This window comes from Nomascus leucogenys, chromosome 3, assembly GCF_006542625.1.
Source record: "Nomascus leucogenys isolate Asia chromosome 3, Asia_NLE_v1, whole genome shotgun sequence".
NCBI lineage: Eukaryota > Metazoa > Chordata > Mammalia > Primates > Hylobatidae > Nomascus > Nomascus leucogenys.
In genome coordinates this window covers 11,646,725-11,670,231 of record NC_044383.1, presented here as the reverse complement: position 1 = coordinate 11,670,231, position 23,507 = coordinate 11,646,725, and the positions used below count along the sequence as shown (strand labels likewise).

The window sequence follows — 23,507 nt, the reverse complement described above, 5'->3', positions numbered from 1 at the left end:
ATTTACTAACAAATGGCAGAAAGAAATTCCCACATGGCAACATTAGTTTTCATGTCAGCTTTACTTTATTTAAAAAAAGACCAATTTGCTTTTGAAGTAATTTCTACCAACACAAACCAGCCACTAATTCCAGTAAATGTATATAATCAGTCATCTCTTATAATGATACTTGTTGCTCTAAAGATCTACAGTCACAGTAACTTGCTATTTTAAAAACAGGAATGAAGTGGCAATAATCTATAGTGACCATAAATTATTGTGAATTAACCAGCTTTATCCCTAAGTAAACAGAAATTACAGTCTTAGCTTCTGACGCAACATTTGGAAGAGGGACTAAAGGAGTGACATGATCTTCTGCCACACACCCTGACTAGTCCTCCTCAAATTCAATAGCTCAGTTTGTGGGATAAGTAGGAATATTACAATGGTGCTAGCATAGAAAGGATACTCTTTTCTGATCTCTATGGCCTAGAACTGAGTATTAGATTGCCATTAATTATAACATACAGGTTGGAGTCCTAGCACAAATGTACCAATTTCTCCTCACTCCAATGGAGCAAACTAACCATTTTATTCAGAATAAATACCTGAGCTCGAAGAGACTTTTTTTGTCCTAAACAGATAAAGCCAAAGCTGACAGACATCCTATGGCACAATATAAGATTTGTTACTTAAAGGTTCCCTACGTTGTAGCGCTATCCCCTAACAGAGCTCAGTGTCTGATATGGTTAGGCTCTGTGTCCCCACCCAAATCTCATCTTGAATTGTACTCCCATAATTTGCACATGTTGTGGGAGGGGCCTAGTGGGAGATAATTTGAATCAAGGGGGTGGTTCCCCCCCATAATGTTATCGTGGTAGTGAACATCTCACGAGATCTGATGGTTTTATTAGGGGTTTCCGCTTTTGCATCTTCCTCATTTTCTCTTGCCACTGCCACGTAAGAAGTGCCTTTTACCTCCCACTATGATTCTAAGGCCTCTCCAGCCATGTGGAGCTGTAAGTCCAATTAAACCTCTTTTTCTTCCCAGTCTCAGGTATATCTTTATCAGCAGCATGAAAACGGACTAATACTGTGCCACTGGCCTCTAAGTAAAAGACAAGTGTCCGCAATTCTGGGAACTTTCAAAGAGAGGTAGTACTGGTATTCAGTAATATATGCCTTTCCTTTTCCCCAGCATCTAAACTAATCTAAGAAGTCTGGTTAATAACAAGAGCAGACATTTAGAAATTTGGACGTCATTTATCAGTATACAAATAGAGAGAGCCTTGACAGGTCCCAACAAAAGCTCAGGTAATGATTTTATGAATGCTACCCAACTAGGTAGAGTCTATACTCAAATGCAGGTAACAACCTGTCTAATTTCTACATCACTCCCATTTACAGCTGCAAAAACTGAGACCAGATGAAGTCAAGCAACTTCTCCAAACTGTTACACATTCCTGTCACCACCTCCCTTTGCTATCAGAGTATTTATCAATACTCAAAGATAATCAGTCACGATACCTATCACATTCTGTTAGAACTGTGTATCTGTTACTAAGTTATAACCTATTTGTAAAGGGGAAGCCATCCCATTCGTGCTCAACGAATCTTTGTTAAAAAAAAAAAAAGAAGGCATTTCTCACTATCCTACATAATCGTCAGCTCTCTGCATTAGTATTTTCATTCATTAGTTCAACAAATGTATATTAAGCATTAAATACCTACTATGTAGCAGGCACATTGTTCGCTACCTGGGACACAAGAAGTTAAATGTCAATTAGACTCTCATGGAATGTATGCACAGGAGATAGACTAGTTCTGGAAAGAAATGTAAACTGCTATGGGGTAGGTGGGTGAATGATGAAATCTAGTCTTAGAGTCCAGCAGAGATTACTGGAGTTGAAAAATGATAGATGAGGAATTTGCAAGCTTGGGGGAGGGACAAAGGGAAGGGGAAAAAAAACAAGAGCACAGTACAGATAAAGGTCTCAAGTGGGGGGAAAAAATGGGAATTCTCCAGTTGGTCAGTGTTCCATGTTCTAGGCCACAGATGACAGGGCAAAGATATGAGCTTCTTCAATAGGAGTAATTCTGAATTTAATAAACAGAAAACAGCAAACTTTAAAATGGGGAATAATTATCTTTCTAGCTCCTCATGAGGGTCTCGGCTGTGAAAAAATAATCTGGTACAGTGATTCTCTACTCTGACTTCATATCAGAATCTTCTGAGCATTAAACAAATCTGATGCCCATGGTTGATCCCAGAGTTCAATTACTTAAAATCTCTGAAGATATGGCCTAAGTACAGGTCTTATGAAAATGTTCTCCAGGTCATAAACTCCAGTCAAAACTGATGACTGCAGCAACTAAAGGCTAGGCAGTGCTACACTAGCTGTTTCCTCAGTGTCTTTCTGAAATGACCCTAAAACTTCCCACTGGCTGATTCTGTGACATTCAAATCTTAGCCTAAACATTCGTCCTCAGAGAGGACCCTCTGACTACACAATCTAAAGTAGCCACATTCAGTTAATTAATGTCTACCACACAGCACTCATCCCTATCTGACATCTGTCTTCTTGATTACTGTTAGCTTCTCCACTAGAATGCAAGTTCCAAGAGACCAGGGATCTTGCCTGTATTGTTCACGGCTGTTATTTCCAGTAGGATCTGAATAAATATCTCCTGGATGAAGGAAGAAAGTAAACCAGAAGGCAAGCAGGCATGGGGGTACCTCTCATATAAATGGAATTAAATAAATAATAAATATTTTGAAGCTATAATTCTTACAGATTTGGATTGGATATAATTAAGGTAGACTGAAAAGCACATAGGGTATTTTTAAAATCTTTAACTTAAAACTATATACAGGCTGGCTTGAATTTCCAAGCAGAGCTCTACCTAGGAAGGAGACAAAAGAATAAAAAATATTTAGTCTGGACTAGAGTCAACAAAGGTGTCACCAAAACGTCTTCATGAAGAGGAAAAGGATGATGAAACTATATTCAACATTTCCACTAATGGAAAAAAAAGAAAAAAGAAAAAAACAAAGATCCAGGTTAAAATGTAGGGCAAATTAGAATTTAGCTTAGGCATAATGAAAAACTTTCAAGAGAAATGCTGTGAGACTAGAACGGCCATCACAGATGAGACATAAAAGTGAAATCTGTGCAAGTCCCTAAGTCTAGTATGAAAATACTTCATTTGAACGGATCATGTACTACATAAAGGAAGATTAATATAAGGACAGCCAGAGTTTTCTCTGAGTCTTATAAATGCATTAAAATATCTTGAGTACTAGAGTTTTCTGCTCTGAACTAATTTAGATCTAGTACCAGATGAAAATGAGCCAGAAGGATAAAACACTAGTAAAAACATAGCAAATCATTATTTTTAGGCAAAATGGAAATATGCTCATACTTTTCCTTCTGTACAGAACATATGTTAAGGCCCATCAAGTGAATTAGTAATTCAGGCATAAAGGAAGTTTTTGAAGACAACCAAATTCAGGGGTCATCTCCCTACAATGTACACTGAAATATGAGCTCAAAAGAAAACCTCCAAATGCCAAGACACCTTGATCAGCTTACCTGGACTGTCAATGCAAAACCAGCAAGGCACTGCTTTTTCACCAGTCTCTCAAAGCCAGTGTTACTTTCAGAATCCATAATTTCTGACAATGGAACCATCTCCCCAGTCATTCAGTACTTAACCTCAAAGATTTGGAAATATAATCACCCCCAAATTTAATTAATCACCAAGTCCTGTGAATTATTCCTTTGTAAGAAAGAAAAAAGGCTGGGGGGTGGGGGGTGGGGATCTATTTAAAGAGATTTAAGAGACACATCACAAATAAATGTATGAATCTTATTGAGTCCTAGGTCAAACAAATTGACTGTAAAAAAGATTATGAGACAATAAAGGAAACAGGAAATATGAACACTGATCAGGTGATATTTGGAAACACTGCTAATACTTTCTAGATATATGATGAGATCGTGATTATGTTTTCAAAATGCCCTTATCTTTTAGAAATACATACTACAATATTGGCAGATTAAGTGATACTTTTGATTTGCTCCAAAATAATTCAAGAGAGGGTGGAGGTGGGAATGGAGTGAAGGAATAGATGAAATAAATGCATGAAAATTACTAAAGCTGGGTAATGGGTACACAGGGGTTCAATTACACTTTTTAATGTGGCATGTCTTAAAACCCCCATTAAGTCATATTTCTATGTGTGGACATATGTATATTTTCTGATTTACTCTGCTCTGCTCTATAACTGTTGATGACTCCCAGGTGCCTAAGTACCTTAGCCTGGCCTTCAGGGTTCTGCACAGTCCTTCAGTTACCCTTTCCTCTACAAATACATCATCAGCACTTGCCCTTCCGAATCCTTTCTTTTACTGCTTCTTCTCCTTGAAATGTCCTTCTCCATCCTACCAACTTTCTTCTTGAGCTACTCCTTCCTTTCCTCTTCCACATCTTGTATAGTAAAAAACCCATGTCCTCCTAGGCCACTGACTAGACCACTGTATGCCTTGGTTTTATGTAAAATGCCCCTAATCTTCCCCTAGCTCACAAGTTTTAAGTAGAAGATCCATGAATCTTCAGAGCTGAAAGCTTCACTCTAAGTAAAGCAAGACGTGTTTGGTTATTGCTATCGCGGTGGGTGGAAGGCGGTGGGTCTGCTCCTCTGCATTGGTCTTCACTGCAGTTTTTACAGTGGGCTATTCATACTCAGGAAATATCAAAGAGTTTCATTAACGAGAGTCATAAAACTTTTTTTTAAAGGGAAATTATGAAATATACTTAAATCTCACAATAATGCGATGGATTACAAGAGCAGAAGAGGCTGTGGTTCTCATTACAGAAAGCTTAATTTCTGAGGCAGCAAAGAGATTTCCTTATTAACCCATACGTCCTTCCTTCAAAGCTTCAAACCCAGTGCCCTGAGATAAAAATTTTATTAGAGATTCATTTTTTTATAATAAAAACACACATATGTGAAAATCAACTTTACCTTATATTTCATCTTGGGACACGAATGAATGTAGAAACCCATATAGTAATAGCTGAGTTGAGAACTTTTCTCATGAAGCTGCCTAGTAAAAGCAATTTCTCTGCCAAAAGAAAAAGAAGAAAGCTGAAGGCAGTTAATTCTGGTTCTAATGTTCAAATATCTATGTAATTTAATGGTAAACATTTGATAAAATCTGATATTAAGCTATCAAAAAATTACAAATATTGAAAGAAAAACTACTTTTAAAACACTATACGATTTTTACTAAAGAAATAATAAACCCCGCTAAATAATTTGAAGCAAATGCATCTAAGTTCAGGTTTTACACTCTATTGGACAAAGTAGCTGATCTAAAATTCAAGTAGCATAAAATTAAAGAGATCTACAGTGTCCTGTTATTATTCATCATGCCCTACGGTTCTCAAAGAATCTGGGCTTAACAGGTTAAAAACAGTACAGCACATTTTAGAAAACTCAAAAGCCAATAAATTTCAGGAAGAATAACTATTATTATGACCATTTACATGCAAAGACTTTCAGCTGCATATGACATCTAATTCATTCCTTTACCTAGGCACAACTTTAATATTTATTTCCCCTAAAACTAGAGAGCAGGAAATACCATGTTATCTCACCACATTTTCTGTATTTGTTGGAATAAGCCAGGTAACTCAAACTTAAGAAGTTGTCAGTCTCTCCACTGTAACGCCTATGCATGAGGTGGTTTTCATTTGTATCCTGATAAATCTTGGCACAGAATTTCATTCTACTTGCCCAGCTAAATGACTAGTTTGAAAGTGCTTAGTAAAACTTCAGTATATTTCTAAAGTATGAGGAAAGTAGTTTTGTTCTTATGTTTGTTTCTTGAAGGTATTCTTTTCTTTATTAGTAGCAATTGATGCTTGAAATTATAAAGAAATGTATTTGTAATGCAATATTCTGTGCATTTTTCTACTTCAAATTTAAATCCTTAAAGAATTATTACCATAAGAATTCATTTTTAAATTAAAAGTATTTCTAAATCCAACCAGACTAAACATTATTAGCCTATAACAGAATAAAACCTATTCCCAGAATTAATCCACTCGAGTTCAAACTGAGGAAAGAATGCACTGGCACAAGCAAGGGTAAGACCACCAATTCCGAGAAGGCCCACCCAGCCAGGGTACCAATCCACTTGGTCCTGCCCACCTCAGTTCATTTCATTACCTCTCCCTGGATTTGTTCAGGCCCCAACCCTTAGAGTCACCTTAATTCTTTTCTTCTCATCCCCATGTCCAATCCATCAGCAGGTCTTTTAGGCTTTCTCTCTAAAATATGTCTTGAATCTGACCACTTCTTACCACCTCCACCTCAGATATTCTGCGTCAAGCACCATTATGGTGTCCTTGGATGACTGCAGCAGCCTCCCAGCAGCCACCTGTTTCCACTCTTGCCCCTCCATAATCTCCACAGAACAGGCCAAGTAGTCTTTTACAATATTAATCAGATCTCCCCCCCTACCCCAGCAGTGGGTTGGCAGCACATATAAATAAATCCCAACCGCCCCACCCTGTCCTACAAGCGCTACTCCACCTGTCTCCTTCTCACCAACTCCACCTGCCTCCTTCTCACCAACTCCACCTGCCTCCTTCTCACCAACTCCACCTGCCTCCTTCTCACCAACTCCACTTGCCTCCTTCTCACCAACTCCACCTGCGTCCTTCTCACCAACTCCACCTCCCTCCTTCTCACCAACTCCACCTGCCTCCTTCTCACCAACTCCACCTGCGTCCTTCTCACCAACTCCACCTGCGTCCTTCTCACCAACTCCACCTGCCTCCTTCTCACCAACTCCACCTGCCTCCTTCTCACCAACTCCACCTGCCTCCTTCTCACCAACTCCACCTGCCTCCTTCTCACCAACTCCACCTCCCTCCTTCTCACCAAATCCACCTGCCTCCTTCTCACCAACTCCACCTCCCTCCTTCTCACCAACTCCACCTGCCTCCTTCTCACCAACTCCACCTGCGTCCTTCTCACCAACTCCACCTGCGTCCTTCTCACCAACCCCACCTGCGTCCTTCTCACCAACCCACCTGCGTCCTTCTCACCAACCCCACCTGCCTCCTTCTCACCAACTCCACCTGCCTCCTTCTCACCAACTCCACTGCCTCCTTCTCACCAACTCCACTGCCTCCTTCTCACCAACTCCACCTGCCTCCTTCTCACCAACTCCACCTGCCTCCTTCTCACCAACTCCACCTGCCTCCTTCTCACCAACTCCACCTGCCTCCTTCTCACCAACTCCACCTGCCTCCTTCTCACCAACTCCACCTGCCTCCTTCTCACCAACTCCACCTGCCTCCTCACCAACTCCACCTGCCTCTCTGCCCTTTGCATAAGGCTCTCTACGTCCTTCCCTCCACCTGAGCTCAAAAGACTTTTTTGTTTTTCCTGGCCACCTCGGGGCACTTAGATTTGCTACCCTTCACCTGAACTTCTTCCTGCCCTCAGACTTTTACATGACTGGTTCCTTTTCTTCTTCCTTCACCCCTGAAATGTCACCTGTTCTCTATGAGGAAAGACCAATCTATATAAAACAGGCTTCACGCCCACCACTGCTAATTTTATTTTTGTCACAGTGCTAGGGAGTATCTGAAATTAAGTTGTCTGTTTTATTATTTATGCTCTGCTTGGACAAACCAGAAACCTGTCTTATTCATGTCTACGAGTGTAATTACCTTTTTAAAATGTATCTTTCTAAACATACACAAACAAATGCCATGCTCATGATCCCCAATTCAAACAATTCTTATATCTACAGGCTATGGACAAGCAGAGGCTGATTACAAAAATAAATTAAATAAATAAAAAATAAAAATCTACAGGCTACATTATATAAATCTAAAAACATAAAACCATATTGATTGTTGGATTGCTTAAGAAACTTAAGAAATCGAGGGGAAAATATTTCACCAAAATGCATTAAAATCAATAATGGAATTAGCAACTGGTAACCTACTTTCTCCAATTTTGCTTCAAGAGGTCAATCGCCCGGCTGCCTTTCCTTTTCTATAAAGTCCGCAACTCATCTTCTCGAGAGCACCAAAAGGAAGTGACAAGACCGCAGAGCAGCTGCAACCATCCCACCCTCAACTGGCAAACCTTTCATGACCTCAGGCTCCTCTCCTGCTCCCTCCCGGCTCTCCAGCTCTAGTATTTGCAGGGATATACAAGGCGATCAATAGAACTCTTGCTAATTTTGCTGGGAATTAATTATTTACCATATCAATATCTAAACTATCACTCAGTTTATTGAGCCATGAAATATTTCAGACATAGGCCACAGCTTATTATGTAGAAATAAATCTCACCCTTAAAAATCCATCTGAGAAGCCTCGAAAAATCTATAACAAATTGTAAAGTGATAATACAAAAATAAAACCAAACAAAACAAAAAACCAGCAATTATTTGAAAGTATTGACTGATTTGGGTATAAAGAAAATGCATCTTTTCTGAAATAAAACTTCTGAAGTTATATAATTGTAAAATCTAAAGTTATAAAACATGAATACTTTAAATTATCAATTTCAATTTCAGTGAGAGCACCAACAGCCATAAATATTTTTAAACTACTTTATACAAAAATGTGATTAAAAAATAAGAATAAAAAGACTGCTATAGAGATCCATTGTAAATATTATGTAATTGTGGATTTGTTAAAAACTGGCATTAAGAAAAAAGTCAAGTTGAAAATGCTAAGACAAAGAACTTTATATTGTGGGCCACTGAAACACACACACAAAAAATCACTTATGGACCAGATCTTTAAAAACATTAAACTGCTGATTTAATGAAAAATTTCAACTCTTTTATAATTCATAAAAAAGCACATACACAAAAATAATCTGGCAGTACATTTTACTATGACGTGAAAACGTGACCATCAGACATGAAGACTGAGAGATGAAAAGAGAAAAGTATGACACAATAGTAAAGAGTGAGAAAAAGAGAGACTCAAGCTCCCAGATAAACAAAAGAAAAATAGTTCCCAACCCTCCTTCCCTCCTCCACCACATATACACATAGACAAACAGAAATAAATAGAGAAAACTGGAGGAGGACGCCACTCTTCTCACCATTAAAAATGTTTTGTGCTGCATACATATGTTTGCAGCCATGGACACAAAAGGGAAATTATCTTTTGATGAGGGTCATAAATTCAACCAGTCAGCCAGGGATTCCCCAGGTCTGTTCTGTATACATGTATATTTCTTCCAGTAGACTCATATTACTTTGATTCATTTACACCACATTAACTTAACTTTTAATTAATAGTAAAAAATATAAAGCTGAATGCAGTAGTACAAGCCTGTAATTCCAGGTACCTGAAAGGCTGAGGAAGGAGGATCACTTGAGCCCAGGAGTTCGAGACCAACCTGGGCAACACAGCAAGACCTCATCTCATTCGAAAAGGAAAAAAGAAAATAGAAGATAGTGATGACAAGAATATAAGTCGTATAACGTTTAAGGAATATAAGTAGTTCTGACAGGTGGGCTTAAATAAACGTATAAACAACAAAAGCTACCCACAAATACAATGACTTCTTAACTAGATGGACACCTTAAAAAGCTAGAGAATTACCATCAGACACTGGCAACAGTTCTAAAGGTAGTACCTTAAAAATACAATATAAAACTACTAGAGATTATAGATTATAGATACTAGTTATACATATTTACTTATATATTACATAATTATATACTTATAGTTATATATTTCCTATAAACTAGTTAAATGACATTTATTTTAAAATTCAATGTGACTTTAAATATATTGTTCTTAAATGAAAATTACAAATTATATATAATTATATATTATATAGGAGTATTTAACTCTTATATAGAATACCTATTACCTATTATATAGTAGTATGTATTCTATATAAGACACTAGCAACAAACCATTTATAATACACTGTCAATTAGGACTTCTACTGTTACATAATTAAATATAATCAAATGAGTAATTATTTGAAGTTCTATATAACCCACTACAATAATGGCAAAAAGCAATCTTACCGTAGTGCAGAGTAGACACCCAAAGATAAAAACGAATAATCAGGATCATAGTACAAATACACAGATGATACACAGTTTGGGAGGATGTCAATCACCCCCACAGCAATGATCTTTCCATCAAGCCAGTACTGCTGGTGAAAGGAGCCATAGCCACAATCTGGCCCATTAGGGGGAGTCTCTGCCTAAGAAAAAGCAGAGGCACAAACACAAGCAGTTAGCCATTTTTTTAATATTAAAATAATCTTATAATTAATATATAATATACTTTCATTTTCCTCAGGTTAATAAGTCCTTAACTTTCCTCTTTATTTCCATCATCATCCCTAGTTACACCCTATATTAAGTTGCAAAACTTTTTCATCGTAGAAATACTGACTAAATACAAAATTCAAAAAGATAAATCAATTTATGTTTTCTTCAATTTACTTGTTTTAATACTTGACGGTAGGAAATACAGCATTTTACAGGATAAGAAAATCACTATTAAACTATGTCCTTCCACTTCTATACTACTCAGGCATAAAAAGGAACAAAATAATGGCATTCGCAGCAACCTGGATAGAGTTGAGGACCATTATTCTAAGTGAAGTAACCCAGGAATGGAACACCAAACATCGTATCTTCTCACTTAAAAGAGGGAGCTAAGCTATGAGGACACAAAAACATAAGAAGAACACAATGGACTTTGAGGACTTAGAGGGAAGGGCAAGAGGGGGGTGAGGGATAAAAGACTACACATTGGGTACAGTGTACACTGCTTGGGTGATGGGTGCACCAAAATCTCAGAAATCACCACTAAAGGACTTATCCAAACACCACCTGTTCCCCAGAAACCTACTGAAATAAAATAAATAAAATAAAAAAATAAAAACTATGTTCTTCTATTTCACACAAAGGTTAGGAAAGAAACGCATGAGAAAAGTATGAGGAACATAAAAGAAAAGGGTGGGGTGAGATACTGCCAGTTAAGCCTGTTCTGTGAGTGCCCCAGCTCTGAGAAGGTACACAATTCCATTATATCTTCTAGGTGACAGTTCTTGTGTAAGTACAAAGGACTATGATACTTCTCCTTATTAGTCAAAGGAAAACAAAGTTATTCTTCATTATTATCTTAATTTAACTATAACTTCACAGGAAAAATCTAGATTTCAGAATATAACCATCTTCCTGTAAATATAGCTAGTTAAGTGACATTTCTCATTTTAAAATTCAACATTTTAAATATAACTGATCTTAAATGAAAACCATATAAAGAACAGTATCAAGCAGCATAAAACAGGCTTTCCTGGAGACTGAGTGAATGTTAAGAGATTACTAATTCAAGTGAACAAATACAATACTACTTGTACATCATTTTCACACAACTAAAATCAGAGAATGTATATGAATAAAAGCTAGAAGAGAATAAACAAAAATGAGAACAGGTTGAATAACACCAAAACCAAGCAAAAAAATTTAAAAAAAATAAATCTACAAATCAATCTCTCATGAACGCAGATGCAAAAATCCTCAACAAAATATTAGCAAATCAAATCCAACAATATATAAAAAGAATTACACCATGAACAAAAGAGAAATTTATTCCAGGTGTACAAGGCTGACTTCACATTAGAAAAGCAGCTTTTTAAACGGCAATTAATGAACAATCAATGTAATTCACCACATCAACAGGCCAAAAGAAGAAGTATCATATGATCATATCAATTGATGCAGGAAACATGACTGGCAAAACCCAACACCTGTTCATGACTAATCACTCTTAACAAACTAGGAACAGAGGAAAGTTTTCTCAATTGGCTAAATAATAAATATGCAAAAAACCCACAGCTAACAGCATACTTACTAGTAAGAAAGAACAAGGTAAGGATATCCTCTCTCATCACTCCTAGTCAACATATGTTATGTTTCTAATATGTTAGAAAGCTTAGCTTGTGCAATAAGAAAAGGAAATAAAAGGTGTACAGACTGGGAAGGAGGAAAAGCCTGTCTTTCTTTACAGATAACGTGACAAAAATCAGTAACAACAAAAAACTAAAATAAGCAATTATGGCAAGGCCCCAGAATACAAGGGTAATATACAAAAGTCAGTTGCTTTTCTATATACCAACAATGACTGGAATTTGAAATTAAGAATACCATTTACAATACAACAAAAAATGAAATGTTTAGTTATAAATCAAACAAAATATATACAGAAAACTACAAAACTCTGACAAAAGCAATCAAAGATCTAAAAAACCAGAAAAATATTATGTGTGCATGGATTAGAAGACAATATTGTCATGACCTCAGTTTTTCCTAAGTTGATATATACATTTACTGTAATCACAATCAAAATCTCAGCAAGCTATTTTGCAGCTATCAAAAAACTGATTCTAAAGTTTATGTAGAGACAAAAGTCTCAGACTAACCAACCCAATACTGCGGAAGAAAAAAGTTGGAAAAAAGTGTTGACACTCCCAATGTCAACACTTGCTATAAACCTGTAATAATCAAGATAGAGTGGTACTGGTGAAAGAACAGACATAGGTCAATGAGATAAAACAGACATACACAAATATAGTCAAATGATCTTTGACAAAGCAGCAAAGGCAATGCAATAGAGAAAGAATACTCTTTACAATAAATGGTGCTGTAATAACCAGACATCCATATGCAAAAAAAAAGGAATCCAGACACAGATCTTACACCTTTCACAAAAATTAACTCAAAATGGATCATAAACCTAAATATAAAATGAGAAACTATAAAACTTCTAGATGATAATATAAAAGAAAATCTAGGTAAACTTAGGTTTGTCAATTAGTTTTTAGATAAAACACCAAAAGCACAATTAATGAAACAAACAAACTGCTAAGGTGTACTTTATTAAAATTAAAAACTTCTGCTCTGTGAAAAAATTGTTAAAATAAAAACTCAAGTCACAGACTGGGAGAAAATCTTGTAAAAGACATATCTGATAAAGAACTGGTATCCAAAATATACAAAGACTTTCAAAATTCAACAACAAGAACGCAAACTACCCAATTAAAAAGTAGGCAAAATATTGGGTGTGGTGGCTCATGCCTCTAATCCCAGTGCTTTGGGAGGCCAAGGTGGGAGGATCCTCTGAGCCCAGGAGTTCAAGGCTACAGTAAGCTAAGATCGTGCCACTGCACTTCAGCCTATGCGACAGAGCAAGACCCTGTCTTTATTTTTAAAAATAAGGGAGAAGGGGCAAATGATCTGAACAGAGACCTCACCCCAAGATGTACAAATGGCAAATAAACATATGAAAAGATGCTCAACATCACTTACCATTAGGGAACTGCAAATTAAAACAATGAGATAATACCACAAAACTACCAGAATGGCTGAAATCCAAAAACTGAATAAATATCAAATGCTGGTAAGGATGCAGAGTAACAGGAACCTCATTCAGATGGTGGGAATGTAAAATGGTATAGATGATTTGGGAGTTTCTCATAAAATTAAAGATCTCAACATAAAAAAGAGCAATCACATTCCTAGGTATTTATCCAACTGATTTGAAAACTTCTGTCACACAAAAACCTAAAACCCTATAAGTGAATGTTTGTAACAGTTTTATTGATAACCACACAAAACTGGAAGCAACCAAGATGTCCTTCAATAGGCAAATGGATAAACTATGGTACATCCATACAATGAAAGATCATTCAGCAATAAATAGAATAACTATGAAGACACACACACAAGAAACTTTACATATTGCTAAGTGAAAGATGCCGATCTGAAAAGGCTATATCCTGCACAATTCCAATTATAGGCATGTCTAATTTAATTGCACTTTGTTTTATTGTGTTTCACAGATAATGAGTTTAAAAAAAAAAAAACCGAAGGTTTGTGGCAACCCCACTAGCAAGTGTATTGGGGCAATTTTTCTAAGCATGTGCTCATGTCATTAGCATTTTTTAGCAATAAAGCATTTTTTATTTAAGGTATATATGTTGTTTTTTCAGATATAATGTTACTGCATACTTAAGAGACTACAGTGTAAACATAACCTTTACATGCTCTGGGAAACCAAAAATTTTGTGCAAGTGACTTTATCATGATATTTACTTTATTGCAATGGTCTGGAACCAAATCTACACTATCTCCAAGGTATGCCTGAAGACTCTGTAAAAGGCAAAACTACAGTGACAGCAAAAAGATTCGTGTTGGCAGGAGTCTGTGGGCTATTAGGGGAATGACGAATAGATGAAGCACAGGGACTTTTAGGTGGTGAAACTATTCTATATGATATTGCAGCAATAACAGATCATTAAAAACCCATAGAACATTACAACACAAAACAATGAATTGTAATGCATACAAATTTTTAAAAAATCATTTAGGAGGTTGCAGTGTCCCAGGAAGAAACACAAACTGTGACAAGTAAATCTAACTATATTACAAATGTATGAAACTACCTTCCTGAAAGTGCTGAGGGAGGGGAAAGGTGCTGACCTAAGCAACTCCGGAAATGAAAGTGGTTTCTGAGAATGAAGGTAAAAGGAACTCTGCACCTAAACACTGTATCCTACTTGATAAAGTTGTTTCCCATAGAGTTACTGGTTAACAATTCTGATACTTCTACACATGAATACTGGAGGTGACCAATTCAGTAAATGGATGGCAGATAGTAAGAATCAGGTTTCTTACAGTTAGAGTGGGAATTTACAGATAAGCAAGGGAGAAAAGGTAGAAAGATTCATGTGCTAAGGGATTAGAGTTGGAGACACTAATAAGAGCTCATGTTTAGCTTAGTATAGATGCACAGTTACACATAGAAATATTTATAAATGTGCATAGATTATAGATATGTGCATATATATGCATTAGCATACACACATATTTCTTTGTTCTGTCAGCTGAGAGGGTCTAGAAGAAACAACACCCCATGAGCAATGAGCATTCCTAGCACCCAGATCTTGGTGTCTAACACTATTCTGCAATAAAAGAAACCAGGGCCCCCAAGGAGAAATAGCTGATTCCAGAACTCAGGCAGGAAATACACAAGATCAGCTTGAAGTACCAGAAAGTAAAGTAGTACTACTCAAAAAAAAAAAACAAAAAAAAAAACCCAAAACCAAAATACCCTACATTGAGGGGGTATACCAACGGAGCACAGAAGTCTATTGAAAGAGCAACCAATGCACAAAGCCAGAACAATCTGAGCAACAAAATAAAACAGTACTGACTTTATAATCCCAAGTATGAAATAAATATTCATTAGTCCACACCGATATATATGATTGAATAAATTAATAAATGAGGCAGAAGACACAAATCTCCCATGCAGAATTCCAGACAGTTTATGTAGCTATTCTGCCCTAAAGGTAGGGGAGCATAACTCCCTACTACTTAAGTGCAGGCTGCACACAACTCCCTTCCAAAGAGTATTGTATGAAAGGAAGAAAATGGATTAACTGTGGAGATTATCAAGGTTAACAGCTACCATAAGTAAGAGAGGATTTACTAAGGTGCCAGTAGTATCAGCAATTTCTCAAACTTCCATTGGTGGTGTTAAAATGCTGTTTGGGGCTGGTCTGAGAGCGGTGCTGTTTATGACTAACTGATCACAACCAGTACAGATTTCTTTGTTCCTTCTCCATTCCCACTGCTTCACTTGACTAGCCTGCCTAAATAAACAAATAAATAAATAAGTAAATAAATAAATAAAATGTTATCTGGGCAATAAATACATCTTTAAACTTTAAAGCGCTTCCATGAATGATAAATTATGTCAAAAACCAGTTTGAGTATTCACTGTCATATACAGCATTGCTCTTTAAAAAAGTCTTTATTTCCCTAGAAATAGATACAATACAAAGAGTAAAGCAGGTGAGCAAAAAGAAGCACCAACCAAAAGAAAATTGGAAGAAATGTTAACCTGTTATAACTACAACAGTGAATGGACACCAATATTCTATCTAACATGCTATTGAACTGGAAGCCTAATCACCTACCTCAGAAATTAGAAGGCCCAACTATGTAACAAGAAATAAACAAGTTTCTATATGTTAGTGAATTTTATGAAAACCATCTTTTAAAAATGTAAGCCTCAAGGCTGATAGGAATGAGGCCGTCTTTAAAAATAATCGTGCAGCCGGGCGCAGTGCCTCACGCGTATCATCCCGGCGCTTTGAGAGGCCGAGGTGGGTGGATCACAAGGTCAGGAGTTCAAGACCAGCCTGGCCAACATAGTGAAACCCCGTCGCTACTAAAAATACAAAAAATTAGCTGGGCGTGGTGGTGGGTACCTGTAATCCCAGCTACTCGGGAGGCTGACACAGGAGAATCGCTTGAATCCGGGAGGTGGAGGTTGCAGTGAGCTGAGATCACGCCACTGCACTCCAGCCTGGGCGACAGAGTGAGACTCTGTCTCAAAAATAGTAATAATAATCGTGAAAGGCCAGGCGCGGTGGCTCATGCCTGTAATCGCAGCACTTTGGGAGGCTGAGGTGGGCAGATCACGAGCTCAGGAGATCGAGATCATCCTGGCCAACACAGTGAAACCCCATCTCTACTAAAAATACAAAAATTAGCCTAGTGTGGTGGCATGTGCCTGTAATCCCAGCTACTCAGGAGGCTGAGGGAGGAGAGTTACTTGAACCAGGGAGTCAGAGGTTGCAGTGAGCTGAGATCACGCCACTGCGCTCCAGCCTGGGGATAGAGTGAGACTCCATCTCAAAAAAAGAAAAAAAATAATCGTGAACAGGCCAGGCGAGGTGGCTCACGCCTGTAATCTCAGCACTTTGGGAGGCCGAGGTGGGCAGATCACGAGGTCAGGAGATCTAGACCATCCTGGCTAACACGGTGAAACCCCATCTCTACTAAAACTACAAAAAATTAGCCAGGTGTGGTGGCATGTGCCTGTAATCCCAGCTACTCAGGGGGCTGAGGCAAAAGAATCGTTTGAACCTGGGAGGCGGAGGTTGCAATGAGTTGAGATCGCATCACTGCACCCCGGCCTGGGCGACAGATCAAGACTCCATCTAAAAAATAATAATGATAATAATAATCATGAACAAAAGCAGCCACTGCAGTGACATGGAAACTGAGAAAAGCTGTCAGTTTGTGATATTTAAGTTGGAAAGCCTGTCAAATGTCAGAAAACCTACAAGTCAAAAGCTAATTAGGCGGCTCTGAAATAAGTCTAAATTCTTCCATAACTTCAGTGTAATATATCATTCTAGGACTCATTAGATCTAATGTGTGTTCATTCATTCATTCATTCATTCAAAAACATATTTATCAGCTGGGCGTGGTGGCTCACACCTGTAATCCCAATACTTTGGGAGGTAGAAGCAGGCCGATCATTTGAGGCAAGGAGTTTGAGACCAGCCTGGCCAACATGGCAAAATCCCGTCTCTACTAAAAATACAAAAAATTAGCCAGGCGTGGTGGTGGGGGCCTGTAATCCCAGCTACTCACTAGGCCAAGGAAGGAAAATCACTTGAATCTGGGAGGCAGAGACTGCAGTGGGCCAAGATCGCGCCACTGCACTCCAGCCTGGGCAACAAGGGTGAAACTCAAAAAAAAAAAAAAAAAAAAAAAGGCCAGGTGTGGTGGTTCATGCCTGTAATCCCAGCACTTTGGGAGTCCAAGGCGGGCTGATCACCTGAGGTCAGGAGTTCGAGACCAGCCTGGCCAACATGGTGAAACCCTGTCTCTACTAAAAATGCAAAAAATTAGCTGGGGATGGTGACAGGCGCCTGTAATCCCAGCTACTCGGGAGGCTGAGATAGGAGAACTGCTTGAACCCAGGAGACGGAGGTTGCAGTGAACCAAGATCACACCACTGCACTCCAGCCTGGGTGACAGAGTGAGACTCCGTCTTAAAAAAACAAAAACAAAAACAAAAAAATGTATTCAGTAAGAACGTAAGTATGCTCATGCCTGTAATTCCAGCACTTTGGGAGGCTGAAGCAGGCAGATCACCCGAGGTCAGGAGTTCAAGACCAGCCTGGCCAACGTGGTGAAACCCCGTCTCTACTAAAAATACAAAAATTAGCCAGGCATGGTGGCACACACCTGTAATCCCAGCTACTCAGGAGGCTGAGGCATGAGAATTGCTTGATCCCAGGAGGTAGAGGTTACAGTGAGCCACGATCGCCCCACTGCACTCCAGCCTGGGCAACAGGAGCAAAACTCCGTCTCAAAAAATAAATAAATAAATAAAAATAACATAAGTATAATCTCAATAAGCACATTATTAAATAACCAATGCATTCTGTTGACCCTAAATATAAATCAGTCTTACTTGTTGTACCAGCTTGAAATACTTGTTCAAACTATAATTACCTTCTCAGTTTCTGATTTTCATCTTGTTTCTCACCCCTGGACCTCCCATCTGAAAACCTGTTTCAGTTACTTCATAGGTTTGTTCTCCTCTGAGTCCAGTCATAACCAATTTGTCCTACCACAGCCATTACTCCCATCTCTCAATTCCTGTGGAAGTTAGGGTCTTCCCCAACTGCAGAGCACTTCCTGTAAGATATGGGCTGCCTCATAATTACTTAGGAAACAATGAGTCCAGGAGTTTGAGACCAGCCTGGCAACATGACAAAACCCTGTCTCTACTAAAAATACAAAATAGTAGCTACGTGTGGTGGCACCTGCCTGTTCTCCCAGCTATTCTGGAGGCTGAGGTGGGAGGAATGCTTGAGCCTGGGAGGCAGAGGTTACAGTGAGGCAAGATCGTGCCACTGCACTCCAGCCTGGGCAACAGCGCAAGACCCTGTTTCAAAAAATAAAAACATAAAAAATAAAAGTTTCAATGTCTGCATTTTTCTAACAGAATCATACTACCGGTCAGTCTCAACTGTCATTAGTTGTGAGAAACAACAGTATACAAATAAAAGCACTTTGCACACTATAAAAAGTTTAGGTCAGTTTTTATTTTTTTGTTTTGTTTTGTTTTTTGAGATGGAGCCTACGAAATTACATCAGTAGCTAACTTAACAGCGAAGTTACTTAAACAGCAGTTATCTTTCATTTCCTCATACATAAATCTGTCAGGTGATTAGCAAAATTTAGTAATTTATCTTTACTAGTCTGCAGTTTTGCATATTTTGGATATGTGAAAGAATTAATTAAGTAATTATTCAGAAGTTCCTCAATTTCAAGGATTTAGCTGATAACAAGAAAAAAATAATAAAACTCACCTCTATCTATACAAAAGAAAAACCACCTTAAATGTTGGGGAGGAAAGGAATGACTTCTGTGATTAATGACCTATGTGGTATAATACCAAAGGCACTGTGTAGAAATGTCATCAATATTAATAGGCTAATTCTGGCTTCCAGCCAAACTGCTCCCAAAATGGGTGCATATTTACTCTGATAAAGTATACCTGTCTCTTTACCCACCTGCTTCTATGTACCTCAGTTATGCCCAAAACACAGTTAAGGCTCAAAAGAACAGGAGACTGGAAAGTCATACGCCAGGCATCAGGCCAGTATTTGAGGGGATTTACTAGGAAGTTCAAAGATAGGAAGACTGAAAGTCTTCAGGGGCTTTAAAAGAGCAGAACCTGAGTTCTCCTCTCTTCCAAAGGAGCTGAAAATACCTCTCCCACATTGTACCTGTACAATACAAAAATCTATGATTAGACAATTAATGTCCAGAATTTTTAGTAAATAACAGTTAATGGAGGTGCTCAAAAGTAATCCTTTTAGGCACCTGATACAAAGTCTGCATTGTGTTAAAATAACTTATTCCTGCAACTGTTTTGCTTTTTTATTTTTTTTAACAGTTTCATGAAACATTTCACCGAAGTTTGAAAAATAGAAACACACGCTTTGGGAGGCAGAGGCAGGAAAATCACTTGAACCCAGGAGGCAGAGGTTGCAGCGAGCTGAGATCGCACCACTGCACTCCAGCCTGAGCGACACAGCAAGACTCTGTCTCAAAAAAATAAATAAATAATAGAAACACAAAGATGTGCTAAGCCACTGTGGCTTCAAAATCTATGATTTCTTTAAGACACCAAAAACTAACTTTAAAATTCTGAAATAATAGTCCACAGTTAAGAAATGAAAAAAATAATAAATTTGGAAAATGCAACTGGTAATGCTCACTGTTAAAATATCACATAGTTTTATACAAGTTACTTAAAAATCAAGTGCAACAGATTCCTAATTTTCTGGCTGACAATCAGACACTAAAGACAGGGGAAAATAAATTTAGTATTATCAATGGAGCGATTATGAGTAATTTTTAAATTCTTTTTCTCTATTTTCTGTATTTTTCAATAAACATGCATTAATGTTATAATCAAAAGAGTTTTAAAAAACTAAATTGAAGAGGCCGGGCACAGTGGCCCAGCATTTTAGGAGGCCGAGGTGGGCGGATCATGAGGTCAGGAGGTCGAGATCATCCTGGCTAACACGGTGAAACCCCATCTCTACTAAAAATACAAAAAATTAGCCAGGCATGGTGGCAGACGCCTGTACTCCCAGCTACTCGGGAGGCTGAGGCAGGAGAATGGCGTGAACCCTGGAGGCGGAGCTTGCAGTGAGCTGAGATCATGCCACTGATCCAGCCTGGGGAACAAAGCGAGACTCCGTCTCAAAAAAAAAAAAAAAAAAAACACTAAATTGAAGAATTACTAGTTCAGGTCACCCATCCCAAAAATGCTCCATAATCAGAAACTTTTTGAGCACTGAGAAATAATGTTTAAAGGAAATGCACATTGGAGCATTTCAGATTTTAGATTTTCAGGCCTGGGATGCTCAACCAGTAAGTATAATGAAAATATTCCAAAATCTGAAAAAAATCCAAAATCCAAAATATTTTGCTTCTAGGCATTTCAGACATGGCATACTTAATGTGTAATTATTAAATAGAACAGATAAGGAATACTCAATTTAAATCATTGTTAAAAAAAAATAGGTGGTAGAAAGATTATCTGAAAAGACTAATTATTGGGTGTCTTAGTCTATCCAGGCTGCTATAACAAGATACCTTAGACTGGGCATTTTATAAACAATAGAAACTTACTGTGCATAGTTCTCGAGGCTGGGAAGTACAAGTTCAAGGCACCAACAGATTCGGTGTCTAGTGAGGGTTTGTTACTCATAAATGGTGCCTTCTGTCTCCTCACACGATGGTAGGGGAAGGGAGCTCCCTTCAACCACTTTTATAAGGGCACGTAATCCCATTATTTAGGGCAGAGCATGGATAACATAATCACTTTCCAAAAGGCCTCACCTCTTAGAATACTATGACACCAAGTATTAGGTTCTAACATAGAAATTTTGGGGGACTACCAACATTCAGACTACAGCACTGGGTATTCTTTCAGCGAAGCTCTAGGCTTGATTTTCTATTGACTGGGTTATTTTACAACTCTGCACGTGCAGAGGTTAACTTGTAGATTTCTGTTGGGGGAGGAACAAATAATCACAAAGGTTACGGTTTACCACCATGTAAGACAATAACCAGTTGTTTTTATCTGATCTAGCAATCTCATCTCAATCTCCTATTAAATCACATGCATATATCTTAATATCTGTACATACTCTGAACTGTTCTTTGTACCAGTTTTAATGCCTTACTGGTTTTGCACTAATTGAGTCAATATTTGGCATGTGTTCGTCCTCTATTTGCATGAAGGTCACAATTTTACTTTTAAAAATTATAGTCAGCAGTTCTAGAGGTCATCCACTGAGAAGCTCAAGTAGACTTGATGGAGCTAAGCAAATGAGAAACACACCTCACAGTCTGTTAAGCCTAACACAACTTTTCTTGGCTCCCAAAGAGATGCCCATGCAGCCATAAAGCTCTAACTTTGCTCACTGTTCTCTATGTATTTTTCTCCTTCTCCACTAAGTTTGTGCCTTTGTGTTTCTGGTTCACTCATGACCAATATATTATCCCCAGGGATGGTAGTAATGAGAAAGGAAAAAAAACTGGTCAGGCAGACAGTTAGGATGGGTCTTTGGCAAAACTCCTTCAAACACAGAAACACCCTAAAAAATCAAGCTGCGGGCACAAATAGAGCAGCCTGGCAAAAACTCAGGCTGCAGCTGCACAGGTAAGAAAGCAAGGCCCAATATAGAAGCCTTTGTGCTTGGTGTAATCCACAGGCTCCCAAGAAAAAGTTTCCTCCCCTTTTCAGGCATGTACACGGTGGGTTCCATGGGAACTTGCACAGGGAAGGGTGGACCTTACCCAAAACAAACCCACAGTTGCACAACCAAGAGAAGCTGTACTTTGTGCTTGCCTAAAGACATGCCCGCGGCTGCACAGATAAGGGAAGTTACACAGACAGCTACAGAGACGAGGGGGGATTCTTATAAAAGCTTTTGGATTCAACTGTAAAAATGGCAACCCTCTCCTGGAACCCCTCTCTGCTGTGGACAGCTTTTTTCTTTCGCTTATTAAACTTTTGCTCCAATCTCACTCTGTGGCCACACTCCTTAATTTTCTTGGTTGTGGACAAATAACTCCATGTACTACACCTCGGACGACAAGACTGAAACATGGCGCACTGGCAAGACTGCAACAGTAACAGGTAGATTTCATTTACAGTCTCTGTTGGATGGATGACAGAAACCTATTCTCTGTTGGATGACAGATGACGGAGAATCTGGTTTGTTAGTCCTTTTGTTTGTCTATTTGTATATTTGTGAGTTAATCAATTAAGGAGAACAGCTCCTGTGAGTTTCTGTGTTTACTTGTAATCTATGGCTAAACTTGTAAAACTGAAGCAAAAAGCCTTCTACATGTTTCTGCATCTATAATTCGAAAAGGTCGTTATTTCTCATTGTATGTGAAATATTTTCCTACCTCCAGAGGGTATTAATAAATTACATGTTACAGCTCTTAAACAGAAGAGCTCTGTAAAATTGATTTACAGAGATAAGAAAGCATGTATATAAATTATTCTCCAAATTCACAGAAAATAAAGAAACTCTTAACAGAAACTGCTAGCTCAGAAACATTTTTAAGAATCCAAGTATAGGCCAGGTGTGGTGGCTCACACCTGTAATCCCAGCACTTTGAGAGGCTGAGGCGGGAGGATCACCTAAGGTCAGGAGTTCAAGACCAGCCTGGCCAACATGGGAAACCCTGGTCTCTACTAAAAATACAAAAATTAGCCAGGCGTGGTGGTGGGTGCCTGTAATACCAGCTACTCAGGAGGCTGAGGCAGGAGAATCGCTTGAATCCAGAAGGCGGAGACTGCAGTGAGCTGAGATCATACCATTGCACTCCAACCTGGGCAACATGAGCAAAACTGTATATAAAAAAAAAAAAAAAAAAAAGAATTCAAGTATATATAACTAAGGTAAATCTTTGGATAAATAAAGCTAGTTTAAAATGTTTGGTCTGAGGGGAAAAAAGTTATCTCTTTTCTCAGAATTATTAGTATTAAGTATAATACGGGTGGATTTTTAGAAATAATATAGGCATACCTGGCCG

The 23,507-nt window shown here is 38.2% G+C and overlaps 1 protein-coding gene across 7 annotated transcripts in view; it reads right to left on the bottom strand.

The window, feature by feature from the left end:
* Positions 1–23,507, bottom strand: part of ATE1 (arginyltransferase 1) — a 190,101-nt gene that overhangs the window by 98,442 nt on the left and 68,152 nt on the right. For all 7 annotated transcript variants that reach the window (XM_030806154.1, XM_030806164.1, XM_030806148.1 and 4 more), the window contains 2 exons: positions 10,074–10,255; positions 5,009–5,108 (listed from right to left, as the gene is read on the bottom strand). In XM_030806154.1, coding sequence (XP_030662014.1) covers positions 5,009–5,108; positions 10,074–10,255 — 282 coding nt within the window. The remainder of the gene's footprint in view (positions 1–5,008; positions 5,109–10,073; positions 10,256–23,507) is intronic.